The sequence below is a fragment of the Aethalodelphis obliquidens genome, unplaced genomic scaffold (genome assembly GCF_003676395.1).
Source record: "Aethalodelphis obliquidens isolate GAN/ISIS:26980383/991018 unplaced genomic scaffold, ASM367639v1 scaffold55, whole genome shotgun sequence".
Classification (NCBI taxonomy): domain Eukaryota; kingdom Metazoa; phylum Chordata; class Mammalia; order Artiodactyla; family Delphinidae; genus Aethalodelphis; species Aethalodelphis obliquidens.
In genome coordinates this window covers 1,945,904-1,960,361 of record NW_020837999.1, presented here as the reverse complement: position 1 = coordinate 1,960,361, position 14,458 = coordinate 1,945,904, and the positions used below count along the sequence as shown (strand labels likewise).

At 40.6% G+C, this 14,458-nt stretch overlaps 1 protein-coding gene across 4 annotated transcripts in view; it reads right to left on the bottom strand.

The window, feature by feature from the left end:
* Nucleotides 1-14,015, bottom strand: part of ABL2 (ABL proto-oncogene 2, non-receptor tyrosine kinase) — a 108,749-nt gene extending 94,734 nt beyond the window's left edge. For all 4 annotated transcript variants that reach the window (XM_027086190.1, XM_027086193.1, XM_027086191.1 and 1 more), the window contains exon 1: nt 13,537-14,015. In XM_027086190.1, coding sequence (XP_026941991.1) covers nt 13,537-13,693 — 157 coding nt within the window. In that variant the 5' untranslated portion in view covers nt 13,694-14,015. The remainder of the gene's footprint in view (nt 1-13,536) is intronic.
* Between the last annotated feature and the right edge of the window lie 443 nt (nt 14,016-14,458).

The window sequence follows — 14,458 nt, the reverse complement described above, 5'->3', positions numbered from 1 at the left end:
TTTTCTCTTTGAAGACAGCTAGTAATTTCAAGGAACAAATAACTTGAAATAATTAGATCAAAGAACTTACAAATCCATTAGAATTTTCCCAAACAGCAGGATTAATAACAGAATAAAATAGAAAATGAAAAATATAATGATAAAGACAGAATGAAAACATTATGAAATCCTAAGACTTAAAAGTGCAGTTAAGCTAAAAATACGGTAGTAAAAGGAAAAACACACACCGGATAATAAAGCCAAATTTAAAGTAACTTTTTTCCAATCAGTAACTGCAAAGAAAACTCAAAGCACCTCTATGGAATAAACTCTGCACTGTAACATGCCAGGTATAATATTCCTAAGTGAACAATGCAAAAAATAACTTCTCTTGTTAAATGTATCAATTCATTTAAATTTATTGAGGGTCAACTTTGTGCCTGTCACTGTTAAAGGTACAGGGACTCCAGTGGTGAACAAGATCAAGTTCCTGCTCTCATAGAGCTTACCATTTAAAGCAGAACTGTCCAACAGAAATGCAAGCCACAAATGTGAGCAAAAATATGTCATTTTACATATTCTGGATGCTAGGTTAAATTTTTTAATCTGTAAAATTAATTTTAACAATCTATTCTAGGGAGTTCCTCGTGGCGCAGTGGTTAAGAATTGCCTGCTAGTACAAAGGACATGGGTTCGATCCCTGGTCCGGGAAGATCCCACATGCCATGGGGCAATTAACCCCGTGCGCCACAACTACTGAGCGTGCGCTCTAGAGCCCGGGAGCCACAACTACTGAAGCCCGCACGTCTAGAGCCCGTACTCCGCAACAAGAGAAGCCACCGCAATGAGAAGCCCGTGCACAGCAACAAAGAGTAGCCCCTGCTCGCTGCAACTAGATAAAGCCCGTGCGCAGCAAAGACCCAACGCAGCCAAAAATAAATACATTTATTATTTTTTTAATCTATTTAATCTGACATATCTAAAACATTATCGTGTCAACATGCAATCAACATAAAAACATTAATGTGATATTTTACACTTTTTTCATACTGAGTTTTTGAAATGTAGTGTGTATTTTAATACAGCTCTTCTCAATGAGGACAAAGGACATTTTAGCTACTATACTGGACAGTGCCAACATAGGAAGAGGGACGGGGCTGCTTTCTTTTTTTTTTTTTTTTTGCTGTACGCAGGCCTCTCACTGTTGTGGCCTCTCCCAGTGCAGAGCACAGGCTCCGGACGCGCAGGCTCAGTGGCCATGGCTCACGGGCCCAGCCGCTCCGCGGCATGTGGGATCTTCCCGGACCGGGGCACGAACCCGTGTTCCCTGCATCGGCAGGCAGACTCTCAACCACTGCGCCACCAGGGAAGCCCTGCTTTCTTTTTTTTCCATTTCAAATCTTGTCATATTCTTTGACTATTTATAAACTCTCCACATATATCTCTGATAAAAATAACTATAAAGAGTTTTCTGGTCAGAGCAAATAGCAACTCCAAGCACCTATTTTATGCAAAACTGGAAACAACCCACCATCAATATGAAAAATTCTGAATAAACTGTGGTATAGTTACACAGTGGAATACTGAACTATAATATTTCAAATGGATATATCTCAGAAACACACAGGATAGAAACAGAAAGTTGCAAGATGATACATCTGGCATAGAATTTATGTAAATCTTTGAAACATACAAAGCTACAAACTGGCGCCTGCCCCACACACACCCTCTACAGATAATTACAAGTGGAATATAAAATGCAACTATGTAGAAGGGAAGGATAAACACCATCAGGGTAGTATAAAACTCAGGATAGGAAGGGAGAAGAATGGGTTTGAGAAGGTCTGCAAAGGGTATTCAACTGTCTCTATAATCTTTTCTTTTTTAAAAAATGTGACACACGGGCTTCCCTGGTGGCGCAGTGGTTGAGAATCCGCCTGCTAATGCAGGGGACACGGGTTCGAGCCTGGTCTGGGAAGATCCCACATGCCGCGGAGCAACTAGGCCCGTGAGCCACAACTACTGAGCCTGCGCGTCTGGAGCCTGTGGTCTGCAACAAGAGAGGCCACGACAGTAAGAGGCCTGCGCATGGCGATGAAGAATGGCCCCCGCTCTCCGCAACTGGAGAAAGCCCTCACACAGAAACGAAGACCCAACACAGCCAAAAATAAATAAATAAATAAATAAATTTAAAAAAAAAAAATGTGACATAATATTAACATTTGTTAAATCTGGGTGGCGGGTACCTGGACATTCTGTTATGTGCTCTACTTTTCTGTATGTTTGAAATACTTTTTAAAAAAAATGCTTTCTTCACATTTTATTTCTATTTCTGAAGAATAGACAAGAGTTTACTGGGATCAGATACTTAACTTCTGATAAATATACATTTTTATAAAAGAAAATATTCTTTCTTCATACCTCCTTAAAGTTAATTCTTAGTTTCACAGAATTAATCATTCCACACTGAATCTGGTCTTCGAGTTAGCTAATGGATTATCGGCATAGTTAAAAATATATATATTGATTCAGAAGCTAAACACAAGTCCAGATGCTATCTGGAGAGAATCCGGAACTCCTCTATAGTATCCACAGAATACATCTTTTTCATAGCTAAAAGGTTTACGTTTACCAAAAATCAATGTTCAGAGGTCTCAACTACTGATGTAGCACTGTGACTATGAATTGTCAACATTAGGAATGTATTTACCAAACTTAATATTCCCCTCGGTGCAAAAACATAAACTGTATGCTTTAGTCTAGACGCTAGTCACCAATAATGACACTTCTTAATGCAAAATGTAGAGAAACAATTTTTCTAGTTGCCGTATTAAAATATACCAGGCAGGGGTTCCCTGGTGGCGCAGTGGTTGAGAGTCCGCCTGCCGATGCAGGGGATGTGGGTTCGTGCCCCGGTCTGGGAGGATCCCACATGCCGCAGAGTGGCTGGGCCCGTGAGCCATGGCCGCTGAGCCTGCGCGTCCGGAGCCTGTGCTCCACAACAGGAGAGGCCACAACAGTGAGAGGCCCGCGTACCGAAAAAAAAAAAAGGGGAAAAAAAAAAAAAAAAAAATATATATATATATATATATATATATACACACACACACACACAAACACCAGGCAATTTCTCTGAAGGTACACTTAATAATATATATATGATATTTATGTGTATATATACATTTATTATATACTTTAGATATATGTACTATATATACCTTAGCTATTTTGTAGAAAATAAATGGACGAAACATGTATTGTTACCACCAATAATAGTAACCAGAATTCATTAAGAAAAAGGATAGACGGTCTCTCTCCCTGCAACCCACTCCTACTTCCACCATGCCTCCTCCAACCAAACGCCTTACAGTACAGAAGTGTGATAAAGAATGAATAGTAATAACAGCTTAAAACTCTTCCTTATTTTTAAAAAAAGGCCTCTAGGAATATCAGTTTTAAGAAAATAAAAGTGTTGGTAGAAAGTTACTACTACAGAAAATCTGGTTGCCTTCCTAGAAAGAGAATTAAAGGGAAAATGATTAGATGCAATATGAATACAGTAAGGCGACCAGACCCAAGACTGACAAACAAAAATCACTACTCATATACTAGCAATTAGGAAATGTAATGCAGAAGAATTACACTTATGATCACAACAAAAATTTTAAGAAGCCCACCAATAAGCTTAACAAGAAATGTCCAAAAACAATGGGAAACCAATGGAAAAATCTTTTACTTAAGGACACAAAGATGACCTAGACTGGCAAAGGGACACCATATTCTTAGATGTAAGGACACAATAATGCAGCAATGTAAATTCACCCCCAAATTAACCTATAATTCAGTACAATCACTATCAAAATCCCATCAAGATTTCTGAATCTTAACAATCTGGTCCTAAGAATCTTTGGAAGATATAATATGCAATAACATCCAAATAAACTCTGAAAAGTAACACAATAACAGGGAGCTACCCAGGTAAACATATATATTTTAAGCTTATAATATAGTTACCATAATTAAAATATGTTAACAATGTGCAGGAAGAAATAAAGATGAATGGAACAATGGAAAGAGTTTTAAAAAGATATGTGGACATTTGAGAATTAAATATATAAGAAATACAGCTCTTCAAAGCAGTGGAAATTGATGAACTATTCAATTATTAGTACAATGGAAAAACATTAAGTTGGTTCCAACCTCAAATATGTATATATAAATTTCAGAAAGGTTCAAGCTGCTAATAAGAAAAATATGAGGAAAACAGATCTTTAACAATCTTGTAAACAAATATTCGTCAATAAGAAAATGGTTAACATCTAAACAAAATGGTTAAAATATATATCGAGAGCACAGAACACTATAAAGCTATTGAAAAGAATGAGAAATGTACACATCCTGGCATAGAAAGGTCTTCCAGACATATTAAATGCAAAAAACAAATCTGAGAGAAAAAAATTCATACTGTATAATGCATTTACTTGCATTTATGAAATGGCAAGAGAAGTATTAATATGTGCACTCACATAAATATAAATACTTAAAAAGTTCTGGGAAAATAACATATCAAACCATGAACAGTAGTTTCCTCTAACAAGAGAATATGGATCATGGGTCGGAACATCAAAGAGGACTTTCATGTCTAATCTACATGCTTCTGTACTGATTTATTTTTTTTTACATTGAGATACCTTTATATATTTTCACACAATTAAAAAATGCAAATTTCAACATTAATAAAAGAAAGCTACTATAACAAAAATCTTCAAGTGTCAACGCTTCTTTCCTATAAGAAAAAGATCGGTGATATGAATTATGCCTGTTAGTACTGCTAGTCTTAGGAAAATTTTTAAGTTTCCCTAAGAAAATTACCAAGTTTTCTTAATAATTATCTGGAACCACAAAATGCTAAGTGGCAATCTTTAGTACTAACTCAGTATTGTTATTTTAACTTGCTGGAATTAGCATATAGAAAGGAACATGTTAACAAAACTGTATATGTACATATTGTATATTATATTAAGTCACAGAAAATTTTCTTTGACCTTGACCACATCAAGTGAAAGTTTTTCTAAATCCTCCCTCTCCTTGGAAAAGCAAACCAGGGAATATAAATTGCCTGGGCCTGCTGAGCTTTGTGTTCTGCTGGATCAAAAGCCAATACTGGCAGAGTTCACTACAGAGGAGCCCGCAGTACCACCACCATAGACTCAGCACATTTACAGAACAAAGCAAAGACAGAGAAGAAGCTCAATATAGGTCTCATTTTTTTAAGCAACCAAAATAAAATTTGTCACAGTATTATAGTTAATGTGCATTTATCTGTGCATTTATTTGAGTGAGAGTTCAATTGAAAATAATTGACCTGGGACTTCCCTGGTGGCACAGTGGTTAAGAATCCGCCTGCCAGTACAGGGGACACAGTTTGATCCCTGGTCCGGGAAGATCCCACATGCCGCGGAGCAACTAAGCCCGTGCACCACAACTACTGAGCCTGTGCCCTACAGCCCGCGAGCCACAACTACCGAAGCTCATGCGCTACAGCCCGTGCTCCACAACAAGAGAAGCCACCGCAATGAGAAGCCCGCGCACAGCAACGAAAGTAACCCCCGCTCGCTGCAATGAGAGAAAGCCCGTGCACAGCAACGAAGACGCAATGCAGCCAAAAATAAAGATAGATAAATTTATTTATTTAAAAAAAATAAAAGAACTGAGAAATCATTCTAATTAGTACAATGATCACAAATTTACATACTGAAATTATGCCCTCAACCCAAAAAGGCAGAGATTAGTAACCAACAGTTATTATACAAAATATCACACTTCCCCACTCACCGACACACAAGACTAGTTTATTAACTGTTTCATGAGAGTGTTCATCAATATCTACTTAACAACATCTACTTAACAACAATATCTACTTAACAACATCATTCTTTTGGACAGCAATTCTAAATTATACCTAAAAATTCTGAGATATTAACACAGGCAATTACTGTAAAATAACTGAATAAAGAAACATAGAAAATACTCCAGAGTGTTAAACTAGTTTTTTTTTAATTCTATCATACTACCTAAAAAGGAAAAAGAAATGTCTTTATAAGCTGCATATTAATAAACTAAATAGATCACTTTAAGTGGCTACATAGATTCCAATACAAGGAGAAAAGGAGAGTTGTAATCTATCAAGAGGGAGTGGGGGATATAAAGTCTTTAAATAAGAAACATTAGTAATACTAAGTCTAGAGGTTAAGCCAATAGTTCAACATTACCATGAGATTTCAAATTGCACTGTGAGCCCTACTGCTCCATTTGTTAGGCCATAATATCTAAGTCTCAATCCATAGCCACAGAGTAAGTATATAGATCTAACCCTGGTCTACCATTCTGAAACCCTCATCATTGGTCTCAAGAGAGATAGGGTAAAAAAAACGACTAAAAATCTTCCTATATACACACACGTACATATACATACATACATATACACAAACTCCAAAAGGAAACTAGGCATCATCACACATAACTACAGAATCACAAATAGGTATCCCAATTTCTTTGGTCTCTCATCTTTTTCAATTTGAGCAAGCAAGGTTTTATGGGGTTTAAGTGAAAAAAAACCCTGCAATTAAGTACTCAGAACATGCCTGGCACACAGCACTCAATAAGTGGCAATTATTTCTTCACAGCTTCTTCCAGGGACTAAGGCCCACTCTAAGTCTGTCAGCAGAACTCTGTGTGTCTTAACTCCCTTTTCCTGACACAAGATTCTTTCAAAAGTGCACCTCTCAACAGACCTTCTACATATGAACTTTTAGAGATTTAAGAAAAAAAAGTTGAGGCCAAAGCATCTCTTCCTGCCGCAAAAAAAGTGGCATAAGACAGTGGACACCTGCATGTGGACACTAGACTTGCAACAAATGGACTTCTGAACCAGTTTTAAGTAGAAGAGTTAATACATTATGTTTCTGACAACTGACAATCTTTGAATTACTTCCGATCCACCACTCTTCTTAATCTCACATTACCAACAGTTCTCAAAGTGCGGCCCCAACCAGCAGCCTTCAGCAACACCTGAAAACTTATCAAAAATGCAAATTCTCAGATCCCACCTCAGACCTAAATAATAAACTCTGGGGATGGGACCCAATAATCTGGGTCTCCACACTAAAATTTGAGAATCGTTCTATATGATCTGGTGAAGTATCAACAGTGACACTCCAAATTTATCTATTCCAGAAGAAATCTGTTAAGATTGATGAGGTTAACATTACGTATTTTGAAATCTTACACACATAGTATATGAGAAAAAGCCCAAATTGACTCACAAAATTAAGAATATAAAAGTTCTACTAAAACATGCTTTTAGCTTCCCTGGTGGCACAGTGGTTGAGTCCGCCTGCCGATGCAGGGGACATGGGTTCGTGCCCCAGTCCAGGAAGATCCCACATGCCGCAGAGCGGCTGGGCCCGTGAGCCATGGCCGCTGAGCCTGTGCTCAGCAACGGGAGAGGCCGCAACAGTGAGAGGCCCGCGTACCGTGAAAAAAAAAAAAAAATGCTTTTAACAAGAAACTTTATAACCAGAGGTAAAAATAATACAAGGAGGCACAAAAAGTTCTTAAAGGATGTCAGATGAAGGAGATTACAATATAAAAAATCATTAAATATTAACTAGCAAACAAATGTGCCAGCTTAGAATGAGGTCTCAACCTAAACTTTACATATGCCTTGGCCTGTGTTTCTAGTTCAACTTCTGTGAAGGAAGAAAAACAACAGTATGAAAAGAGTAAGAAAGACCCATAAGAAAAATAATCCTAAGAAGATAACATTTACCCTCAAGGAAGGCAGGTCTAAGGTGATTTCAGATCCCCAAAATTTCCCTACCTTTTTGCTGCTTTCTGAAAGTCCTTTAATAATCAAGAGTCACTTGAGAGAAAAATAGAGACTTAGACAAAACAGAGACTTAAAATATAAATGCTGGACTTCCCGGGTGGCGCAGGGGTTAAGAATCTGCCTGCCGATGCAGTGAACACGGGTGTGATCCCTGATCCAGGAAGATCCCACATGCCGCAGAGCAACTAAGCCCGTGTGCCACAACTACTGAGCCTGTGCTCGAGAGCCCACGAGCCACAACTACTGAACCCGTGTGCCACAACTACTGAAGCCCACGCGCCTAGAGCCTGTGCTCCACAACAAGAGAAGCCACCGCAGTGAAAAGCCTGCACACCGCAATGAAGAGTAGCCCCCGCTCACCGCAACTAGAGAAAGCCCATGCACAGAAAGGAAGACCCAACGCAGCCAAAAATAAATTAATTAATTTTATATATATATATATATATAAATACTAAGACAATTCTACACTTTAGCATGCTATCGTGATGACAATAGCAGCGTCTGAGTTAGTTTACAAAACATTTTCACATTAGACTCATGTAATCTTGACAACCATCTTGAGGTAAATAACAATGACAACAACAAAACTACATTTACTGAGCACTTAGAGCCTTACAAAATTTTATCATTTAATTCAACAACCTGCTGAGGTTGGAGTTGTAAACCACTTACTAATGTCAGACACAAGGCAGGATCTGAACCCAATTCTATCTAATTTTAAAACCCATCTTCTTGGGACTTCCCTGGTGGCACAGTGGTTAAGACTCCACGCTCCCAGTGCAGGAGCCCTGGGTTCGCTCCTTGGTCAGGGAACTAGATCCCACATGCATGCCACAACTGAGAGTTCACATACCACAACTAAGGAGCCTGCCTGCCGCAACTAAGACCCAATGCAACCAAATAAAAATATTTTTAATGCATTTTTAAAAATAAAATAAAATAAAACCCATGTTCTCTAAATCTCTACACTATGGCAAGATTTGGAGACAAAGGCTTGAGTTTTCAGGCCCATAACTTAACAGCTGTATGCCCTTGGGAAGTCACTTAATTCTCTTAACTCTTCATCTATAAGATGGGAAGATTAGTATCTGTCCCCACCTATTTCAGAGTACAGCTGACCCTTGAACAACTAGGAGGTTGGGGCACCGACGCTCCACGAAGTCGAAAATCCTCTTATAACTTTACAGGTGGTCCTCCATATCCAGGTTTGGCATCCCTGGATTCAACCAACTGCGATAAAACTATAGTACATATTTATTGAAAAAAATCTGCCTGTAAGTGGACCCTGAAAGTTCAAACCCATGTTGTTCAAGGGCCAACTGTAATTGTAAAGATCAAATAAGATAAAGGACATAAAAGGTGTTCATAAACTCAAAAAAAAAACTACACAAATGTCATCATTACTGATTTTGACAGAGAGAGTAAAGAGAAAAAAAATGATATAGTATAGTAATTGCAAGGGGAAAAGATGCTGGTTTTTCTTTTTAAAGCAAGTTGAAGACCCTTAAGGAGAAACTTCAGACTTCAAAATTTACCTGGGACCTTACTGTCAATTGGGCTGTGATAAAAGAATCTGTACCACAAATTATTTTGTCACTTTTCTAAAAATACAGACACACCCAGATACCTGTAACTTACACAGATTTGGAGGTTAGCAAAAACCTAACAGCTGATTTCTTTTTAAAAGTCTGGTTCTCATAAGAATCAGTAGCCACTATACTAGGTCACCATAATTAAAATTCCCTTGCAACGGCCTTCCTGTTCTTTTCTACAGTATCATTTTCAACCTGTGGTGCCGACATCTTTCATTCTGCAAAGACTAAAACATGAACTACAAATCCTAAATAAAGAAATCAGACCACTTAAACTGATGAGTTTAAGGGAAAAGTTTTATTACTCAAAACGTCACAATTTAAGGTTAATTTTTAATAGCATTTATAGCAAATGAGTGAGAGAAAGAAGTAAAGTTGAAGTGAAATCACTCAACTGTTGTAATGTATGTCAGATATTAAAAAGACAAGGAGGTATTCAACCCTAGATTACTAGTCACAAAACATCAGCTCACCAAAAAGGTTCAATAGCAGATTTCAGAAAAATCACACAGCACTCACCTCTTTCATACCAAAAAACAGCCCAATTATTTTTATTCCTTCTAAATTACATTCACAAAAGGCATTTTTGGCAAAGCAAATTATTATAACAACTTACATATTAATAAAAAAATATCATTCCCATTTTCAATGAGAAAACACCATTTCTTTTATCTACAGAAGAAAAATCACGGACTCTGATAAACCCATTTCTGTAACGTACATACATTTTTACTGACTACATACAATAGTTAATCTATATTTAAACCTACATGTAAACTCAACAGTCAAACCTAACTTTCGTATATGAAATTATGTGCTAATACCTCAATACTGAAACTCAAGACAGTGACTTGTACACTAGTTGCCAGGTTTTTTGTGTAAATGTCAAACAACAGGTCCACTGAGAAGCTTTTGAATCTAATTGAATTTATTCATTCAAACCAGAATTTATCATGTGTTTCTAAGCAGTGGTTCTCATCTAGGGGCAATCTAGCAATGTCTGAAAACATTTATGGTTGTTACAACTGGGGGGGGGGGCGGTGAGGTAGTTTGCCAGAAAGGGGTGCTACTGGCATCTAGTAAGCAGAGGCCAAGGATGCTGCTAAACATCTTACAAAGTATAGGACAGACCCCCACAACAAAGAACCACCCACCCCAAAATGGCAATAACTGCCAAGGTTGAGAAACTCTGAGCTACAGAAGTTTATAAACACCCATCTGTCTAAAAACAGTACTCACTTAACCTTTGTTTCCTATATTATTTGCCAATTCTATTCTTTACATACTAGTCTTTGGCAACAAACTTACCCTATTCACATCCTTTCAATCAGCTTCTAACTTCCAAACTTGTCAATACAGCCAATTTCAAAACTTACTATATTTGACTCATCCCTATTTTTAATTGTAGTAGTTGTTGTAGTAGTAATGGCCGGGGCCAACACATATTTAGCCCTTACTACATGCCAGGCACTATCCTAAGTGCCTTGTACATATTAACTCATTAATCTAGGTACTATTATTACCGGGTATTCTTATTATCCCCATTTTACAAATGAAGAATCCAAGGCACAAAAAGGTTAAATAACTTGTCCAGGGTCACAAAGATAATAAGCAGTCAAGCCAGGTTTCAAATCCAGGCAGAATGCCTAAGTATTCCAAAGTCGTCCTTTCTTCTTTCATCCTCTAAACCAAATCATAAAATCCTTAAGTTCCACAAGGACAGGGACCTTGTTATACTCACAGCAACATCCCCAGGGCCCAGTACATAATAGGTGCTCAAAAAACTTTTCTTTGTTGAATGCATGAAATATCCCTCAAACTCACCCCACCTGTTTCCATTGCCTCCACTCAAGGCCAAGGCTTTCAGCACCTCACACTTGGCTTTCTTTACATAGCCTATAAACTAACCAATCAGGTAAATGGATATAAACTCCTCTGCCACATTTTCAATAACCCAGCCCATAACCCAACGTATTCAAAGTTTTCTTCCCACTGCTTCTCAATTATCAGTAGAATCATAACATCTTAAGAGTCAGATGGTACCTTAGAGATCATCCAATCCAACATTTAACAGATAAAGAAACCCAAAGATGTTAAGTGATTAAATCACCCAGCCAGGTGGAGCCAAGACCAGAACTTGATTCTTGCAATTTCTGCTCTAGGATTCACTCCTAGAGGATTTGCTTAACTCACGACAGATGTGTCTCCTCACTATTCCATCAACAAATTACATTCATTTCAATTGTTCACACTTGTTTCTCCTGCACAGCCTGCCCTCTTTTTCTTGCTCCATAGATCCAAATCCTATTCATCCTTCAAAATCTCCTCCTATTCCATTCTTCATGACCTCCTCCTTCTCAGAAAATCTTACATCCTGAATAGATGCTAGAGGAAGAGGATCACCATTACTGGGCCAAGTTTAATACATAACTAACACATCCCACAAAGCAAAGCTACTTGGATCATTTCTTCCCTGAAAACTATTCACCCATTCTTTGCTATGTTTCTGGAAGTGATTTCGATACAGACTAACTTATATGGCACCTTCATAAAATGTTTATATACCTGGAAGAGAAGCTCACTCACATCTTTTAGAGTAGACACGTAACTCCTGAATGGCCCAAATCACCTATACCTCTTCCATTAGGAAACTCAGGTTGTTCACAAAGTCCAAACCCAGAACTCTGATACAACTCACCTAGCAGCCACAGCTTCTAAGGTTCATCTCTTTCTCTGTATACTATCATTTGTCTTAACTTCCTCCAAAACTCCATTTCCGAGGAATAGTTCACACTTCTTTTCCTTCCTCGTCTTCCCTACACTACACAGTATAGAATACCCTCTTTTATCTTTTATTATTTTCCATATGCCTCTTCAGTGAAAGTCCAGTTTGCTATCTCTCATCCAACCTCAACTAGCCAGTCCTTTATACAGAAGTCACATCTATCTCTTCAGCCTCTCTCAGGTCTTAGGGTATCTCAACTCCATGAAGGTTAATTTTGGTTTTTTTCCCCCTTCTCCATTCTTCCTTCCTCTAGACAAGTGGCCTCAAAAGTGGTGTGGGTGCAGCTCAGAGGAAGTGCAAAAGGATCCACTGGGCTGCTGGAAAAAATTTATTAGAACTCTTGTTATATTTATTTTTTCATCTCATCCTTTCTTAAATTCTGTTTCTGTGCACATTTCTAAGTTACCCATTAGTACAGTAATAAAGATACATAAATTCTTGGAGTACGTGATCACAAGTCTGGAGACAACTGTTTTAAAAATACCTTGATAATGAGGACAAAGTAATAGGTTCCAGACCATATAGAGAATGTAAATATGTATGTGTGTGTGTCATATATATATATATATATATACACACACCTGGTAGGAAGAAAAACTCTTGTTTGTATCCAAAGTCCTAACGATGCCCACCAACCTCTAACCCCTGCCAGCCATCTCAGAAATGTGTCCTACTCAAAAGAGCAGAACAGAGGATGGTTTGGCAAAGCCCTTCATTTCCAGTTTGGAAAAAAAAAAAGAAAGAAATTCAAAGTGCTAAGATACTACCCTTATCTTTCCCGTAGAAGGGTATTTCAGGACACTTCACTATCCTGACACTGCTCATTGCCTGATTTATACGTATATACTTCAAAGGCCACTACCTGCTGAGATTCAGTTCCTATTTCCCAATCCCTCGAGGCACAACTCATGCTCCCTTCGCTAACGACCGATTTCTACTAACACCTGGACTGAGCTCACACCTCCCTTCATCCTTCTCTCCCCTGAGGACACTATCCACCGTCTTCCCCGAGCCCCACAGTCGCGTCCCAGTGCAGAAGACAGTCCATCCAAGGTCCCTAAGACCACTTCTCTTTCCTCCTCCGCCCCCGGGAGCTGCCAGCCAGGCTGGAGACGGGAGGGGGGGAGGGGTGTGACTCGCCTCCCGTGACTGGCCCAGATGGCAGCAGATTCCGCCCCCACTCTTGGGCACCCCTCGACCCCCTAGAGCTGCCTGTCTGCCTCCCACCCCGCCTCAACCCCACCTCCGGCCTTCCCCACGCCCTCACGCCGGCTCCCGGACACACTCACCGTGCTGGGTGAAGATATTGAAGCCGGCCTCTGCGGTGCGCCCCGCCAGGTCCCGCCTGCGGCTGGAGGGCCTGGCTGCGCTGCTGCCCCGGATCCCGCGGGGTTGCGACTGCTGAAGCCCCGGAGCCTCCCCGACGCGGCCCACCTGCTGCCCCATCCCTGCACTTGCGTACTCCCGCGCCCCCGCCGACCCGTGGTCACATTCCTCCTCGGCTCCGGCCTCGGGCTCCAGGCGCTTGCTCCGGCCTCTCCTTCCCAGTCGAGGCCCCGGCCCTGAGCGGTCCGGCCACCGGCGTCTCCCCACCCGACTCCTCACAGCAGCCGCCGCGCTGCCTCTCGACGCCTCACAGATTCTCCTTTTCCCTCCCCATTCCGCGGCTCCGCGCCCTCAACGCTGCCGCCGCCGCCATCTTTAAACCACCGAGCACTAGGAGAGCGTGGGACAGAGCGTCTCCCGCCCCCCACCCGACCAGTCACCTCCGCTACTCGGAGGGAGGGCTTCCCGGAGGCCCGGCCCCGCCCCGCCCCGCCCCGCCCCGGCCCCGGCTAGTCCGTGCGCTCCCTTCTCCTTGGAGGGTGGGTTCGACCCCGTCCCCCGCAGCCCCCGTACCTACCTCACTGGCACGCCTACCGCTGCTTCAGGTCTTTCGGCCCTTCGGTTCGTTCGCGGCACCTCGGCCTCCCACATCCGAATCCGCCTTAGCCACCTCCTCCCACGTTCGTTTCTACATGCTACCGCCTTTTTTAGGGTTGGTCAGTCTAGAGCCTTCCCTGTCCCACCTCCACCTGTCAAATCAATCAGTCGCGCTGAGCGCCCCAGGTGCACAGCTCGCTCTTTAGGAGGCACAGTTGGGACAGAAAAGCACAAGGCGTTTGGTGCTTGCCATCCAGGTGAGGCTCCCTAAAATGCCCGGGAGAATTC